This window comes from Apteryx mantelli, chromosome Z, assembly GCF_036417845.1.
Source record: "Apteryx mantelli isolate bAptMan1 chromosome Z, bAptMan1.hap1, whole genome shotgun sequence".
NCBI lineage: Eukaryota > Metazoa > Chordata > Aves > Apterygiformes > Apterygidae > Apteryx > Apteryx mantelli.
In genome coordinates, this window is record NC_090020.1 from 81,533,143 (window position 1) to 81,551,780 (window position 18,638).

Sequence of the window (18,638 nt, forward strand, 5' to 3'; positions counted from 1 at the left end):
GAACAATTTTGTTAGGCTTCCTCTCACCTAAACATTGCTGTATAAAGGCAAAGAACCTAGTCGTCACTGTCTTCCTCTACAGTCAAAAGAGAGAAAGGCATCTTCAGGGGCATATTCATCTCATTTTATGATATATGTCTAAGATAAGTGATAGTTCCTATCTTCCTCCATTGACTACATAGAGAATCTGGTCAACCCATTTGGTCTCATCGCTTCTACATGACTAAAGGTAACTCAAATGTAGACCATTCTTTGTCAGTAAATAACAGAAAATGCACATGTCCTGACTTGCAGCTAGAAAGTTGAGAAGAAACAATGAAAGCTTTCACTCTGTGTAGCGCACTGGCCTGACAAATGAAAATCAAGAGTCCTCAGTAGACACACTCTTCCACCCAAATGTCTTTAAGAGAAAACAGAATTGCTTGTGGTGAAGAACATTTACAAATCTGAGAGATTAGTTTTTATCCTGAAAGCGAAGGGATTCATCCTGATACTACCATAAGAAGTTCAGAATACTGCAATTACATGGTTAATATGAATAAAAGAGAGTTTAGCAAACAGTGTTTCATAGCCATGTACCAGAAAATGAAAATAAAATAAAATAAAATAAAATAAAATAAAACATAATATTCTGTAAGTATTTTCAGTGTCTCAGCCAGGCACCAGAAGGTATGGACTGGCAATGTTTGAAATATACTGAACAGTTATTTGTGTAAAAAACAAAAACAAAACAAGTGAAAAAAAGGAACATTAGCTGTCTCAGACTCAACAAATATTTCAAGGTTTTAGAAGCCAGCATGAAAAATCGAGCAACTGTCAAAGCGAGAAGTCTAAAAGTTGATAGTGACAGTATCTGATAGCCAGTCAGCCCACCTTGAACAAATTCCACAGTAAAACCTTACCTAAGTGAGAACGTTCTACAGGCAGCTGGCTCAGATCCTGAGAATGTATTTAGCCACTGCAATCCTGATTTGAAAATTATATTATGTCTTAATAAAACCTAGAATGTGAATATAATGAAACCCCTATAATTAACTAGCACTCCAAATAAGACACTGTTCCATGTTAAAGAAAGATTTCATAAGTTCCTACTGAAGGAGGGAGGGGAAGGAAAGAAGGAAGAAGGAAAGGAAATGATTTCAAAAGCACTGGTCCTGCTCAGATAAATGCTTGACAACTCAGGTGTGGAATGGTAAACAAGTGCATATTTCTCTTCAGGACCAAGACTGTACTGACAAAACTAACAATTTTGATGACAGCCTTCCCAGAGAGGCCAAGAGCTGAATGAAGCGTGAGCTGCCCTCATAACCTTAGACTCGATGGATATCAACCTGTTATCTATATATTCCAGTGAGCCCACACTATATTCTTTTGGAGTCCAAGAAAAGTGTATAGGGAAAACTGTTTCACAAAGACTATGCAATTTCTATATAGGTAGAATTTCCAAAGGGGTTCTAAAGTCCACATGAAAAATTTGAAAAAGCTGCTAGAAAGTATCTATTCTTTCCAGCTCAGAGCTACAGCACATCGTTCGAAAAAGCTTATGTAGCTCCCCACTGAATTGCTGAACGTGATATATTGGAACGGTCAGTGGACAAAGGCTTCTGGATAATTTTTTTCAAACAGTCCTTCAACAGTGAGGCAGGTTTTTATTTAAAAAAATTTTCAACTAAAAATTGAAATTCAGATTTAGCAGGGCATGAGTTCAAATGGGACCAGTTGTTTATTGTATTTTTTAAAGATTAATATGTTTTAATTGTATAAACTAAATGTTTATCCATTATATAGCTTTTAAACCTCATCAGGAACTAGATTCTCGTCTGGGTTAAAGTGACAAAGCTTAGCTGAAGTGGAAGTATTGCACTTTGTAAGCTGGTCCTAAATGTTTCTTATATTTTAATGACACTTAAAACATATATAGAGCCTATCTATATTAATTCAATGACTTTAATGTAAGAAGGCACTGAAATTAGATTGGTATCTAATCAGGCACTTAGTGCTCTATTTTTTACATCAAAGAGCTTTGGGATAAAATACATGAAATACTTAAAAGGTCCTTAGAGCAAGGACTAAAACACAAGGACTGAACACAGATGAATGCCTTAGCCACTCATGTGCATTTACTATGCAAAATGGAAAAAGGTCAGAAAGGACTGGATGCAGCTGTAGTACGAATGGGTGGAAGGGAATGGAAGGTGGAGGGAAGCTTGCGAAACTGGATATACAAATCAAGATAATGACTTATGAATCTGTTTTTCCCCACAGTTGCTGCATTGTTTCAGAGAAAACAGAAAGTGTTTCTTCCTTAGGCTGATACACGTAAAAAACATTTTAGGAAGGAGCACAGATAAAGCTATTTCTCAAGACACACAAAAATGACAGGTGTACTTAAAGACAACAATAATTTCTCTGAAGCCATCAGAAAATAAAAATATTATTTAAAAAAAAAGCTTATCATTTGGGGGTTTTAGTAGTGTTTCTCTTTACACAAAATTTTAATTGCAGATTAGTTTAATTCTTGTAGCCCCATTGATAGATTTGAGGCAGGCGACATACATCATTAATTGTATTGTGCAGGGGTTCACATTTCAAACCAGACTTTTGTCTACCAAGCTCCTGCAGCCTGTCTGATTGTTGTGGAATTGTCACTAAATGGAAATGATGTCAGGGAATATTGAACCTAATGTTATGTTTCCAAATACTATGAATAATATTACAGTAGCTTTAATGAATTTCATAGAAAAATATGTCTTTAAACAAAGCAATAATATTAGTCCTGGTGCCCTGGCCCAATTCCAGTGCGGTTAATTGCATTCTGCTTACCTGCTATTTCTCGGTAGTTTTAATTGGATATATTTGTGTACCTTACTGTTTGTTGGAGCCGTACATTGACATGTTGATGCTGTACATTGTCAACTCATTGCTGTCTGTCACCCCAGAGTCAGCTGTCCTCCATTCCTGACTGCCAGAGCACTATTAATCAAGCCATGACCACAGTACATGACCTTGAAAAGATTTCTTTCCCTCTCCCTTCCCCCAGTTCATCAAGTTACTTCTGTATTGCTTAACATAGCAGGTGAGCATCGATACAGCTTATCGCGCTGTTTGTTAAACAGACAGTGCTCACTCAGGTCCCAGCCATGACAAAACGTGCTGCTGGAGGCCATTAGCGTGTGCTTAAACCTGGGTACGGAGAGGACTGCCCACACATTAGCGTTTCAGCTTGGCCCAGAGGGGCCCTTTGGAGAAAATCTCCTAATCATCTCCACTTCCCGTGCTTTGCTTTGAATTGTGGAGTGGTCTCTGAGATTGTGACCTGCACTTCAGATGAAACTGAAGTGGAAGATATGCTCCAGGAGCAGATCTTATACTCTTCAGCACCAGCTAAGCATGCAGTCAGTGGTCCTGGAGCAGAGCTAGTCCAAAGTGAAAAAAAAAGTTCAAAAGTTCTGAAATATGGACATCAGGTCCTCCGAATAAACTGTTTTACTCTACAGCTTGACTCTTGTTAGTTCACATTACTTGCTTATGCAGACATAGTCATATTCAAATGCTTTATTCAAATCAGCCAGTTTGAATTGTACCATCTTACTAGTCTTTGATGTAAGGGTGTTCCATGGCTCAAAATCTGGCTGGCAAATCATTTGAGAAAGATGTTCTAACACTGCAGTGTTTGTTGACAGTTGCAGAACGGTTATGGAAGAAAAGGTTCTGAAGACCTAATTCCTGGCTCTTTGAAGGATTTTAAACTAATTAGGACCTTGATTTGGGATTGCCTTCATACACGTTTAGGCAGGATCTTTAGTGACAACAATGTATAACAGCTTTATGTACATCTGTCATATCTCAAAGATATCATTTCTACTATCATTACCAAAAGCTTCCCTATGCCCTTTACTCTTGAGGGTCATTTGTGATATTCAATTCAGACATTCATGCACATCAGTTTTCCTGTTTGGAATACCAGACAAGACCATTAAGGAGTATGTAAAACATTTAAATCAGGCATGCACTTTTGTTTCAACTATCCCTTGAAGCACACAGATAAAATATTTGAATGACTCTTTATAAGATAGATAATTGATAGTGAGTAAAGCCTTTTTTACTCTGAGATATACAAAATTACTCCTGTTGTAGCTGTTGCTTTTCCCAAGCCAAAGATGTAATATTTTAACAGATGGCTCCAAAACTTCAAAGCTTAACTGATGAGCCCTATAGTTCACAGTGTTTATAGCAGAAGGGGCTCAATATGAGATTTTTCTTGGCCTAGTACAGGCATAAGCAACCACTGAAACACTCAGATCTAAATCTTAAGTCTCCTGGAGTAAACAGAGATTTGGATGTCCAAGATTAATTCAGTCCCAGAACTTTAAAAGTTTTGAATCCAGAAGACTAACTAACGAGAAATGATTATGTCAGAGATTTGCATATTTTGCCTACTATCTGCATTGACAGTGATTAAAATATAAATGCCCAATAAAACACGAGATCAGAAAATGATCCTGCCAAAGATAACTGGAAGAGAGCCTTCATATCACCTAATGAATATAAATACAGTGTTGCTGGAAACCTGGTCTATAGATAACAGTGGATAAAACAATCATACTCAGTTCCTCTTGGTACCAGGTGCAAGGCTCTGTTCTCTCAGCAGAACAAATGCATCCACATCCCTCCCCCCATCTGGTATATAAAGTATGTCAGGAGCTACACATATTGTGCTGAATGTTGCACATGATGCTGTTTTTTAAGATCTCAAGCTAAGTGTTAAACTACAATTGGATTGCCACCATTAAGGTTTTGTCACAGTTTGATTTAGGGAGAAAGTCAATGGTCTGGAAACAGACGTGAAATTCTTTAAATGTACTTCATCAGGTCTTCAAAACTGATTTCAGGCTTAACACTGCCTTGGATTATCTTAAGGCAAAAGGAAGAAGACAAATAAAAGGGGAGAAGAGTGACAGGATAAGTGGTAAAAGAGAGATAAGATCATGTGAACACAGATGCTAATGAACTGAAAAATACCACTTTATTAAGCTGTTACGTATGTCTGAACGGAAGGCAAGTCAGTCATTTGAAAGCAACTTTCATGTTTATAAAGAGCCTTTTAGACTTCCATGTAGAAACTCTTTTTTCCCCATTCAAAGTATTTGCTTAAGATTAAGGACATTTTCCATCTTGCATTAGCTCACAGCCAAGCCATTTCTAAGATGATCTCTCTCTCATTCACTGTCTTGCACACATACATACACACACACACGGAGGAAGGGGAGAAGAAGCAATGGGAAAGGTGAGAAGTTTACTCCAAACTCCGAGAGCCACAGTCAATGTCCTCATAGTCAAAGAAATCTATTGCTATACAGGTGGTGGCAGCTGGAGTCTTGTATACAAATCAAAGTGAACTTGTCTTGCGTGTCCCCTTCTTACGTGAATATTCTAATAACACAACCACTGGCTTCTCAGGCAAAGATAATCTTTTATGTATTTATTTATCTTAAACTAGAATTGGTTTCAGTCTGGCTTGAGAAAACTTTAATTGAACATTGTACATTGATAGAAAAATATCTGGCTTTAATGGAACTTGCAAATAAAACTTTTTTTATCACTAAAATCATGGCTGAATCTATTTCTACACTTAATAGATAAATGACATCCGAAGAAAATAGTGGGATTCATTTACAAGTAAAAAGCAAAAACATCTGGATGATTGGCCAAGACTACTTTAAGATCTATGTTATCTGAATGAAATGTACTGCTAAGGCCTAATTTATTACCGATCCTAGTGTGTTGCTCTTTGATTAAACCTCATTTTGTGCTACTAATTCTCAGTAGTACTGCACAACACATGCTACAGAAATCCCTGAGGTAGCCAAGGAAAAATGAACCCAAAACCACAGAGAAGTCGCTTACCTGTCTGAACTCTTCAAGATCTATTTTGTTTCCCACCAGCACCAAGGGGATGTCATAGGTGTGCCGGACACGATAAATGAGTTCCTTAAACTCAGCAGCTTCTTGAAAAGATTGGCGGTCTGTGATGGAATAGCAGATAATGAAGCCTTCTCCGCCTCGCATATATTGGTCCCTCATGGCTGTGAATTCTGCCTGTGGAATAAGAACATGCACAGCAATTTGGCAGGCGAAATTATCCATCTGTAAATAGTGGACTTACTGAAAACTTTCCCCATCCCCCAAATAATTTCACATTGCTTGCTTTAATGTTTTAAATATTGCTTGCTGACACTCGTGCATTCTTGGGGCTCATCATCCTGGATAATACACCACTAGGATTTCTCTTAGGACATTTTCTCCTTTTTCCCCTCAGGGGAACTCTGTCCTCTAAGAATATCAACTTCCTGTAGTGGTTCCTGCATATAGCAAACGCTGTCTCACGTATTTCTTGAGCCTTCTACAGCACTTCTGGTACACACAGGTGACTTGCAATTCAGTGGATACTAACAAGTGTAAAAGAAGAGCTACACTGCTGTCTAGGGATAGGAGACAGGTACAAAGTCCTTATATGCACTTGATTCAAAAGCCCAGTAATATCAAAAAGACATTCACTGACTCCCACCAGCTTTGGAATAGTGCCTAGAAAAATAGGAATGTAATCTGCAAAAGAAATCTGCTCTTTTAAATGTTTCCAGAGAAGCTGGGGTTTTCAATTCAGTGTGGGATAATACCATTAAAATGAAATGAATAATTTTGAATGAAGTGAAAATTACCCCCAAATTTCTACTCCTGCATTTTTATTTATTTGTGTATGTATTTATTTTCAGAGCAACATTTTTGGTTAACATTACATTTTTTAAAAGGTATTTAAAGAATACCACATTCTAGAAAATCAAGTTTTACTTTTAAAAAAACTAGTCTCAGATACTGTGGCTTGAGAATATGTTTTAAAGCCAGTTTCTTTTTCAAGTTTGTTTGCTCTTCTTGATCACAGCCCAGAATAACCCAATGCCATGGCAACAGTCGGTCAGAATCAGAATTCTCCTGACAGAATCAGTTCTCCAGAGATATTAAGATGCAGGAAGGTCTGATAAAACAAGGAATACACATATCAACATTGGACCATTCCTATGAGCAGCAGCATACAATATCAAGTCCTGAAATTTTTACTCTGTTGAGAATTTAGCCTAGGATTTTTTAAAACAGTTTAAGGTTATATATATATATATAGCCTCAATTCTTACTGAAAATTGAAGGGAAATGGATCACTCGTGCTCTTTTAAAAGTCTCAGCCTTAAATCTCTCTCTATAGTCACTCATGTTGATTGATAATACTTGCTGTGAATAGACTTTCGTGTTGACCATTATCATTTATTCATGATGTATCTTTTACCCAAGGGCGTTCTTATATATCATTCAAAATATTTCACCTGCTATGGGAAAAAGTTCATAGACTAAGCTCCAAAACAGCAGACTAATAGGCAATTTAAGGGTAAGATTCTGCTTTAAGACTTACTCAGAATTTCAAAATGTCTAAGCTAACACCACCGGCATCCCAGGAGAGTTTATTAACTACTGACCTACATGATAGTGCGGGTTAGGCCATGCTCTGCCCCACCCCGTTGAAACTGGATGTGTAAGAAGTGGGGTAGCGGTGGGGGGAAACACAGAACGCATGAGACAAGAAGGACGCTACAGTCTGTTGGTTAGGGAAAGAAAATGAACGGAGAGCTGGTCTTTGCTCTCAGGTCTTTGCCTGCCATTTACATTAGATAGCCACTGGATTAAACAAAGCAATACCAAACCAGAGACCAGACCCAAAGTCTCCCAGACATCAGCAGAAAGTGTTAATGACTAAGCACAGAGACATACTCTCTCTTGCTTAATTACCCCCGGATCCTAGGCTTTCCTGCTGGACAGGGGTTTCTCCACCTATTCCCCGATTTTATTTGCTGTTTGCATCCCTCACCTAGAACTATTCTGTGCCCTGATTAGAAGGACACTCTCCTCTGTTGTGGGAGCTGAACAAGGCCCGGATCCCCTCAGGCTGGAGAGGCAATGGAAACCTCAGCTGCAGTTAAGCTTGCAGATTAAGGCGCATTGATTTAGCTGCCGGTGTGCAGTTGTAGGCTGGTATCTAAGCTCCTGTTATATCTAATGTAAAACTAGTCAATACAATTAACAGACTACAGATTGCTTCTACTGCTGAAAAACAGTTATGTATTTGAGGGTGAGCTGAGCATTTAGATGACTAAATCAAGCCTCTAGCTCTCATGTAGACACTTAAAAGTAGATATTTTGGTCTGGAACTTAAATCCCAGACCAGATGTCCCCTCTTCCTGGGTTAGGGCTTTCATAAGTCAACTGCTATAACATTGTATTATTATCTTGCTCAGCTTTTCACAAAAGATGAGCCCTGCTCAGTGAGCTGATCCACCTCTAGGAAGTGCTCTTAACTTCACACATTCATTTATAGCCCTAAAGGGCAAACAAGGAAGGAATTTAGACATATATTCACAGAATCACAGAATCACAGAATGGTTGAGGTTGGAAGGGACCTCTGGAGATCATCTAGTCCAACCCCTGCTCATTCCTGTTTAAGCACTAACTCTAAGCCACTTGCTGCACCATGCAGACTCCCAGGATCACTCCCCAGGAATGCTTAATGGCTTTGCTTTACTGCCAGAGGATTCTGGGTTCCTAGTTTTATGCACTGTGAATCATTCCAAAGGGACAAAGTGCTCCACTTTTCGCCACCGACATTCTTGAGTTGGAGTCACCTATGTAGGTGTTCTGGTTCATACCGGGGCATAATTATGACTGCGTGGATATGAATCAATTTACTTCTGCAATTTTTTTTATTATGACATGTTATTTCAGTTGATGTATTAGACTAAACAGCCAAAATACTTTAGTGTCATGCTTGCAGTGATCCATTTTTGCATGCACTAATTATTATATGCAAAGTGGACTGGGGACACCCACATGTATTTTTTTGTTGTGAACCGAATTAGTCATTTTCTTTCTTATTTTTTCATCTTGATTTTCACCTAATAGTTTTTTCCCCTTGGCATGATGGCTCATTATAGAGTCAAGGTTAAATACAAGAGAACCAGAGGAAATATAAAAATAAAAACACTGAACAATCTCCAAAGCCTTTGGGTCCATCCTGAGCCCTTTCTTAGATTTCTCAAATACTCCTTTTCTCTGTTTACCAAGAACCCCAACATAATAATATATATTGAGAAAAAGAATAAATACAATTCCCAATAAACATAATATAACCCTTGTAATAATATATGTATATTATACACACAAAACAGAGGATTAAGATGTAATTAAATATCTTTGATCAATTTTTAGTTCAAGTCCTATTCCAGATTTCACAGCTTACAAGTATCTCTACAGCAAGCAGAACCAAAACATAAATCCATGTTCACCTGGATTTTGTGGAAATTCAGAGGTAGCTGGAGATGGAACCAAAGGTTCTGGAAGTTGTTCAGTGTTTTTACTTTTGTATTTCCCCTGGTTCTCTTCTAAAATAAGCAACTATGTATCTGTGCAACTGGCACACTAATATCTTCTTCAATCTTTTCCTGCTATTATTCTGGCTTTTTTTTTGTTAATTATTCAGGAATGGTACTAGATGCCATTTGTTACTAATAGGAGAAAAAACTGAAACATTCCCGTGTCAGTAAATGCCAGAGGCAATAGACAGGAGGAAATCACACCTCCTCAAAGTGAAATCAATTCTAAGAATTAAAGTGAAGATTTGTCATGCTTGTAACACTTTGCAGCTTGACATCAGTCTATAATATTCTCTTGTGTATTATGACTAAGACTTAACTGAAAAGTGTGATAAGAAACTTTTTGAAACAAAATCATCTTTCTACTGCTGTACTCCCGAACAAGAAGCAAATTTTGATCGAAATAGAATAAAACTTTTTTCAAAGTTGAAAGAAGGCAGGATAACTTTTTTTTCTTTTTCTAATATAATTGATTGCAGAAAAGTTGATACTAATCCTCGTATGACAATATGTAAGTCAACGTGTTGTTAAAGAAAGTTAGCAAGAAAATATCCCTGTGATTATTTCATTCCTAAATGGATGTGACTTTTGCCTTTTTCCAGCCATCTCATCTGATCTTTCCAAGAAGATAGTGGCCTCACAATGACATCAAGCAGCTCCCTCAACATGCTCGGATGCATCCCATCCAGCTACATCAAACTGCGTTCACGGAGCTTAACTAACTTCTTCCCAAACAACTCCCACCCCTGCCCAAGGGTAGTACATCTCTTCCTCAAATTTTCCTGCTAGGCATGAAGATGTGGGAGGTCTAGTATCAAAACCTGCCAGTAAAGGCTGGGCTAAAGAAGGTCCTGCGTGTGTTAGTCCTTTCTGTCATGAGGCCACCCAATCCTTTCTGCAGCAGGCCCACATTTCTCCTGTTCTTCCTTTAGTTACCAGGGTACCTTTGGAAACCCATTTGGTTGCCTTTCACATTTCTCAAAAGTTTCAACTCCAGCAATGCTTTGGCCTGTTCATCCCATCTGTTCATGCCCAAGAAATACTTCTATATTCCTCTTTGGGAACCTGTCCCTGCTTGTTCAGCCAAACTGATCTCCTGTCAATGCCCCCTTTTCATCTTAGATTTTAGGAGAATAACTTAGTGAGGAAGAAAATAGTTATACCCTGATTTATCTCTGTCATCCTGGTTTATCCTCTTTTATCCTGCTTTTCATAAAGAGCAAGATGTATATTTTTTAATTAGCTTTTAAGTGCATTTTGTTTTCATATAAATAGAAAAACTTTTGTCCAGCTCAGAATAGCAATTGTTATGAAGTAACTTCTTCCACATCACCATTTTACACCAGCAGAACTAATGGAAGCCAAGTCTCCTGCATCCCAGTCTTACACATTAGGTAATAGGCAGCCTTGTCAGCACCTAAAGGATAAGAGAAGAAGGGGGGAAGGGAAGAAATAGTAATAAAAAAGGACACAGGCAATGTACAGGGGGTCACAGCACGTTTCTCTTTTCCACGTATGGTGGTATGCTTGAGGAGGAGACGTGGTGCAGTGCTTCCGCGCGCAGTGCTTGCCTGCACTCCTCAGAAGTGTGGTGTTTAGAAATTTAAAGATGCAGCACCTCAGAAACAAAGGTGTCATGGTTTTCCAAACTACACACGCGCTCCGCACGTTTTGATGTCTGTTCTTTTTCTACGATCTTGGCTTGTATCTCTGGAAGAGGTCAGAGCCTCCCCGGGGAGGCCATCCTCACAGTTTGAGAAATGCCACTTTCTCTATCTTCTTGTCTTATGTTCTGCTTGACTTTAGAACCGGGAATCTGCTAACAGATGTTCTTAATCAAAGCTGTCTCCCTGATTACCACAGGGGTCATTCTTATTATGAAGGTTTTTTTTTTTTTTACATTTCTAGTGAACACCGGGGGGGGGTTCTTGGAAGCAGGCAGGATATTGTTCGTCTATGACAATGAACAAACAAGGATAAAATGAACCAAAAGGACACAGGAAGGAACGTGGAAAAATAAATCCTTCAAAAAGCGAGAGAATCAAAACTATAAGCCATATATCATAAAAGAAGTATGTCAAAACATACTGATTTACTGGTTTTATTCAGAAATTTGTTTGCAAGTTGAAAATTTCTTCAGTCTTAGGAAAGATTTTGCCAATATGGTCAAAAATTAATTTTTAGCAGCAAATGCTTTTTCAAAGCCAAAGTGCAACCCTCCCTTATCTCTGTGTTAATAAACTCCATTAACAAACATCACAGCTGACTTCACTGGAATTACATATCATTCATCTGTCACAGTTTGTTAATAAACTGTGCTTTTCTTTTACTTTCTGAAACAGATTTAGCTACGGAAAGTTTATAACAATGACTGAGAAGTGTTGTGATATTTATTTGCTATTTTATTACTTTTTTATCATCTTTTTGTGTGTAAAAGCAAGTAGCTTTTAGAAGCTTTTTAAAGTTTCTTTGTAAAATCAAGTAGCAAGAAAACTGCAGCAGTTACGTTCAGAATAAGAAAGCTTCCAGAAGGAAGTTGCATGGATATTACATCTTAGAATAAATCTCCACCATTCAGCTACAAATATAGACACGAAGGATGGGACTTTTTTCATCTGACTTCTGCCACTGAGCAGGTGACACCTATTCTACATCAGGCTTCAAGTTTCTCTCTGCAGTCAACAGAGATGAGCAACTCCAGGGAGTGATTCATTCCATCCTGAGAGAAGTCTTTAAGACATCAGGGATGCCTTTCCCTCTTACCTCCCTCTCTATCTCAGCTGTACATAACTAGCACAGACTAAATGCCTATCCCACACTCAGAGGCCTGCAATATGGGCCACAGCCCCCACTCAGTCATATCCCTCATGCATTTGGATAATAAGATTTATCTTCCTGTTCATTTTGAAGTTTTCATTTGCTTCTGCAAGGCTGCTGCGTTTCCAATGGAATTCTTAAGGTCAGGAAGAAAAAACACCCAGCACCTAAATGCAATGGATGATTTTTCCCCTCACAGCACGCATCATTGGGAGATGCTATTCCTCAGCATGGGATAAGGTACATTAGGAGATAACAAATACATATCAAAGTTTCAAACCTGCTACCTTTGCCTGCACAACCCTACTATGCACCAGCTGTAGGTTACCAGTGAGGACAGAACAGAAAACAAAAAAAACACTGAATGATATCAGCATCCTATCACTTCACTTCTCCTGCTTCCCTCCTTTTCCCAGTCATCCTTTGCAAACAACATGGACAAAAGGGATTGTACAGCAAAAGGTACAGAAAGAAGTTTGCAGCAGGTGGTACTAGGCCACCTCTGCCAGCCAAAACCATCTGCCACATCACTGAGAGGAAGGAGGAGAGCTGCGGACAGCTCAGATACAGACTAAAGAAAATGCCAGGGCTCTGACTTAAATATTGGAAGGCAGAGATTGATTCTTCCTTGCACTAAATCTCTACACTCTTCTGGCGGTACATCAAACACCCTCTCAGGATCCCTTTTGCCTGCTCTAGTAATGATCCAGAAACAGTTCAAAATGGGATTAGTATAAATGAGAATTAGCCCACAAGCCTGCAGTAAAAGTATATTATTATTATTATAATCAGTCCCTTGATTAATGATCAGTCAGTCTCTCATGCCTTATAATTACAGGAGGAAATCCTGTTATAAAACAGCAATATCCTTTTTCTTCTTTGAATTTGTACTGGGGACAAAATGCACATCACAGAAGATGGGAACAGTACAAAGATAGCATGAAAGATGCAGTCCATGTTCCTAGCAGACTAATGTCTTTCTGAACTTAATCTGACAGCCTTCCAAGGCAATATTATGAACGCCACATTATGCAAAATCAGTAGCCTCTCCTTAACTCTGGGAATGTACAACAAATAAAAAGCTGAGATAGATATTGAAATTAATCCATAATTTGGAGGGCAACCGACAGCAACATCAACCCTGCTGAACTCAGTGCCTATTTATTTGGCCACTTCTCCACTTGTTTAAACTACTTTATTTATCTGGAGAGGGAAACAGACAGGAAGAAGGAGAATATTTATGACAGGCAATCTGAGCTGGAAGACATAGGTATGATTTTCAGTTTTGTGACAAACAGTAGCATCAGTTCTTAGCTGCTACTTTCCAGGGTTTTCTGTGGGTGAGTGCACACTCTGGAAACTGAAGAGAGAAGCTCACCCAGGTAGACCAAATGAAAGGGACTCTTCAACACCTCAAGACCTGGCCTATGGGGAAGAAGACTCCAAGCTAAGCACATCGGCTGAATGGATGGTCAGCAAGTTTAAAAACAAGGTAAGACTCAAACTGAACGTGCAATGCGAACATAGTTTTATTTTCCTAATTTTGCAAAATTTTGGCTGAAAATTTCATAAATTTCCATCTCCTATTCTTCTCCCACACTTACCTTCTTCAGCATCAGTTTGCTCCCTCTAAAAAAAGGTCTTCAGTCCCAGACAGGAGTTGGTATTACACTAGACCTCAATTCATGTTTATTTCTGAAGAAGACTAATAGATTTGCCTAGAAAGAGATAGATTCCTTCACGCTGGGTAATACATCTTTAATCTCTGAGTGTTGGAGAGACTTTATAAACCTTTGAAGTTGTGAATATAAAGAATGAATTAATAAAAAAAAAAGTCTTTATTTCTTATCTAAGTTACTCTACCAGGTTCATTCATGTGGGCATTAGCCTCAACTTCATTCAGATGTGTCTGAGACTTTGATTTGGTAAGTGAAAATTTTCACCCTGTCTAAAAGCCACTAGAGTTTGTGATGTTAGTTCGATACTGACTTCTTTAAACCAGTGTGAGAAATCTGTTTCTATCACTTGTGAATTCATGCCCTTTTCTAAATGAGGGCTTGAAGGTTCACATTCCTCTTTGCTTTCCAGTCATGATACTTCTTCCCACCATATCTGGTATTGCTCCCATTCACAGACACTTCAGGATTAAGTCTTATGAAAGGCAGGTGGAGATGTCCCTTCACACCCTGAACACTGAGGGATCGCTACTGCACAGTCCCACTGGCTAGCAGCACAACATTTTGTATTCAGTTGCTGTCCTGTAGTCACACGCCACTCTGCTTTCACTAGTGCTCTGTTAGTCACAGAATCTAAACATCTTAGCTGGGTTACAAAGTAAGATTGAACCCCATCAGCCTAGTAGGAAAAAATAAGTAAAGGAAAAGCAAATAAAGAAGAAAAGACAAATCAGAAACACTTTCCAATAAAATAACACAGAACTTTGAAAAATAACATCACAGAGCAACCCTTCTCTCCCACTAAAGACCTACTAAATAACCTGCTCTGGCACTCAGACCCTTTCTCTAGAAGTAGCTTCTCTTCATTGATGTTCCCACTCTAATTGCCCTCCTGCCCTCAGGTGATAATGTGTTTGCCAGTTTGCTGCACCTGTGCTATGAGCAGAGCTTTATTAATCCTGCTTTTCTAAAGATGGCAAACAGCTTGTCATATCCAGTAACGAAAAAATACAGTCCATCACTGGGGGTTGATATTGACTTTCCATTCACCCCAAAATATGGATGAAATCACCATATCAGCTCTCCACAATGCCAGTATAAATGCCTCAGTGCTACAGTCCCTAACTCAGAGAACTGTCTTTTTCTTTCATATTAATGCTAATGGCATCTTCCTTAGGGATAAACACCTTAGTAATTTTCTCTTAAATGCATGCACTGAAGCAATCTTCATCGTTAACTATCTCTAAAACCCCCAACTGCATTTAGTTTATCGTGCCCCGTAAAACACTTTTTCCCCCCTCCTCATTGGTATGCAAGAAAGAATGAAGCCGATTTTCACCTTTTATCACAAATGCATCATAAATGGTAAAGGGAGAGAATTAATAGCTCGGTAATTACATTTTAGTAAACAGCAGGGAAAAAAAAGACAACAACCCACCAGTGAAGAGGTAATGACTGCAGCTGCAAGCAAGGGCTCACCAGGGATTCCAACAAGCTCTTGTCAGCTTACATGGGGATTGCTGACTTGCCATCTTTCCCGGCGAGGCTTGTGGAGCCTTGCAGAGGTAAAGCAGGAGACTATGGAGTCAGACATGCCATTGCTCCGACAAATGACTGCAAATGGTATTCTGGCTTGCATATATATTCTCTCATGATGACTTCCATAACAAGTTTGCTTACCTTAAAAATTTCACAGCATAGGTACTTTCTCTCCCTTCCCTCGTGCCCTACTCATCACCAGAGATACAATCTGAATGAAGAATCAAGAAAAGCAAAGCAAAGCAAAGCAAGCTGTGTGGTGGCTTCTTATTAGACTTTTGTAGCATTTAATCAATTGTGGACTCATTCTCGCCACTGAAATTTAGCTCAGTGTTTATCTGAAGGATGTGATCCCCGGGGACTACATAAATCACCACCAATATGAATGCAAAACAGTTATGTTGTAGTTGCATTGATTTTGTATTGGTCACAGGATTCCAATCTGGTATGACTCTGTGACTGAAAAGGCCTGAGTTGTCATGTCCCTATGACTTAAAGATTTATTCCAGTACAAAGGAGATCCTACTATTCTATTTTCCTTGCATTTGCACTAATGTTTCCAGTACAAGTGAGCTGGCTAGGCAGAATTAAGTGCACAAGAATATTCCCTGGATTGGCATCTATAGGTGTCCAACAGAACACTACTCTCAGCGACCTTCTGGGGACTTGTGGAGACAGAGCCCTAGCTGGAATAGTGGGAATGTGTGCCACCTCAACTGTGCGCAGCTCACAAAATGTGCCTAAGGTACCTTCACATGCAGTGTAGTTATCCTGCACCAAGAGATGTTCCTGCCTTGATACTAGCATATAGGATAAATCTCACTAAACTCTAGATATTTACAATATAGTTGCCCATATCTTATTTAGTTGCCTCAACTCCCTTCATAGTCAATGAAAAGAAACAAGCCCAGAAAGGTGTCTGAATTATTTTAAATATTTATGTTAGACTGAGAGGAAATATGCCATCGAAATACCTCTTTCTTTTCAGCAATTATAAAAACAATCTAAATGATCAGTTTAGATATAAAAGTCCACATTTTGGATAGCTTAAGTTAGATAAGGGTGGTCCCTCTTGGGACTACCAAAACATACATCAACAGCTGTGATGTGTATCCCATACCCCTACACTTACTGTATGGCATGGCACGGCACTTTGACAAAGCCATGGCAGTTGTGACTTGCACATCCTCTCATTTATAATCATTAGAACTTGCCACCAAAAAATGACTTGGGACAGAGGAAGTGTCATCTTGAAGAAATATACCTTGAAGCACACTTTGGGACAGTTTTCAAGTCCTGCTTGAAAAGTGGGACATGGAGATAATATCAAGTAGAGGCCAAAATAACAAAGAGAGTTACCAGGTGTAGTAACTCCCTCCCTGAAGTGAGAAAGAAATAGTAGAAATTGTAGAAATAACATGTTTGGGGATATTCTCAGCAGGGACATACATAAGGTCCCTAATTTCACCCTATCATCTTGTACCTGAAGAGGTAGAGCTATAATACAGAAAGAGGATGGCATGCAGGTCTCCACTCCCCTGGATGCTCTTCCAATCTGGGGACAGGGCTTCAACTCCCATAGGAAAGAGAATAGGTTTGAGATGAGATGACAGGAAGGGGAAGAAGATAAGGCATAGGCAAGGAAACTAAAGAAGCAAGAGAATGCAAGGTGATAGCACCTGACCCTAGAGTTTGGTAGTAGTTCTACTGGATGCTAAGCAGCATTTTCTGGGAAAACATTAGGCCAAATTAGGCCACTGGGCAGAATGCAACATGCCTTGGATTCATACAGTGAAATTGCTGTGTTCTTTTTCTTCTTCTTCTTTTCTTTTTTTCTAATGAACGGGTAAGAAACTTCAGTGGGAACAATTCTTCTCTAACAATGCAAATTAATATTTAACTTTTTATGCAGCTGATCATCATTCAACATACACTGAAGATTTCATCCATATCCATTACCAAGCTATCTAGGTTTCAGAGTAAATCAGGGGCAGTTTAACTGAAGATAATTCACTTATAGTGAGGTTAATAAGATGAAATTCCATTTTCGGATCCACAGCCTGCGTTTCTGCCTGTAAAACAGGATAATGGTTTTCATTTCTTCAGAAAAGAGCTGTGAGGATAAAGACCACGGTCCAAAACTGTAGTCATGAGGTATCTAGCTTAGATCAATAGATCCTGAAAGATGCTGAGTAGCTCCTGAGAGATGCCAAGACTGTCCTGTACAAGGACATACCTTGCCTACAATTTTGCAAGCGGAGTTTGACTTCTTCAGCTTGCTTCAAGGTGTAAGTCAAATGCCATATTGTAACTAAGACAGGAGATCTGATTTCTTACGCAGGCGCAGCCAATGTATCTACTGATGAGCTTTTGTTTTTTGTCTTTTTAAAAGGAAAGATTGCTCCCTGGCATGGTTTGTTTCACATCATCCTGCTGTTCTGGTAATGACATGGAACTCCTGTGGCAACAATTTATTCTCCTCAGCCATTAGGCACAAAACAAAAGCAGGCACAAAAATCTAAGCAAACTGAGGAAGCAAGAAAAATACACATCTGAAACATATCCAGTTCCCCCCCAAAAAAAACCCCCCACAAAAGTGTTCCATAATTTCATTAATTATATTCTTGAATTTCAACTTCCTCTTCTATGGACCTAGATAGCTGCAACAGTGTTCTTAAAGTTACAAAGGACAGGTGACAAGCAATGAAGTTCAAATGGAAACATTTACCAAGGTTTTTATTTATTTATGTATTTATTTACTTTGGAGATGCACTTCCAGGTTCTGGAGTAGGTACTGGAACTTCAACGGTGAAAGATAGCTTTTGTTTTTAGGCTTTTCCACAACCCCTGCTAGTGTGAAGTGAAAACAATATCTTTAAAAAGCCTTTTCCTGCCAGATTCCTAAAGCAATCTTGCATTTCAAAGTTTTGGATGATTCAGATAAAAACTGAACAGGCAACTTTTTGCTCTTCTCCTTTCTTCATTTTGTCTGGAGATACCATCACTCAATGTATTGGTGTAGCATCCAACAGCTTGAATAGCTTGAAACACAAACAAGTTTTGTTGAGTTATGGTTGTTTGGTCTAACCCACTTTTCCACTTCTACCAATCCAAAGCCTGAGAACAGCCCCCT

General features: G+C 38.8%; 1 protein-coding gene across 2 annotated transcripts in view; it reads right to left on the reverse strand.

The window, feature by feature from the left end:
* Window positions 1-18,638, reverse strand: part of RIT2 (Ras like without CAAX 2) — a 220,428-nt gene that overhangs the window by 76,850 nt on the left and 124,940 nt on the right. For both annotated transcript variants that reach the window (XM_013948540.2, XM_013948539.2), the window contains exon 4: window positions 5,908-6,099. In XM_013948540.2, coding sequence (XP_013803994.2) covers window positions 5,908-6,099 — 192 coding nt within the window. The remainder of the gene's footprint in view (window positions 1-5,907; window positions 6,100-18,638) is intronic.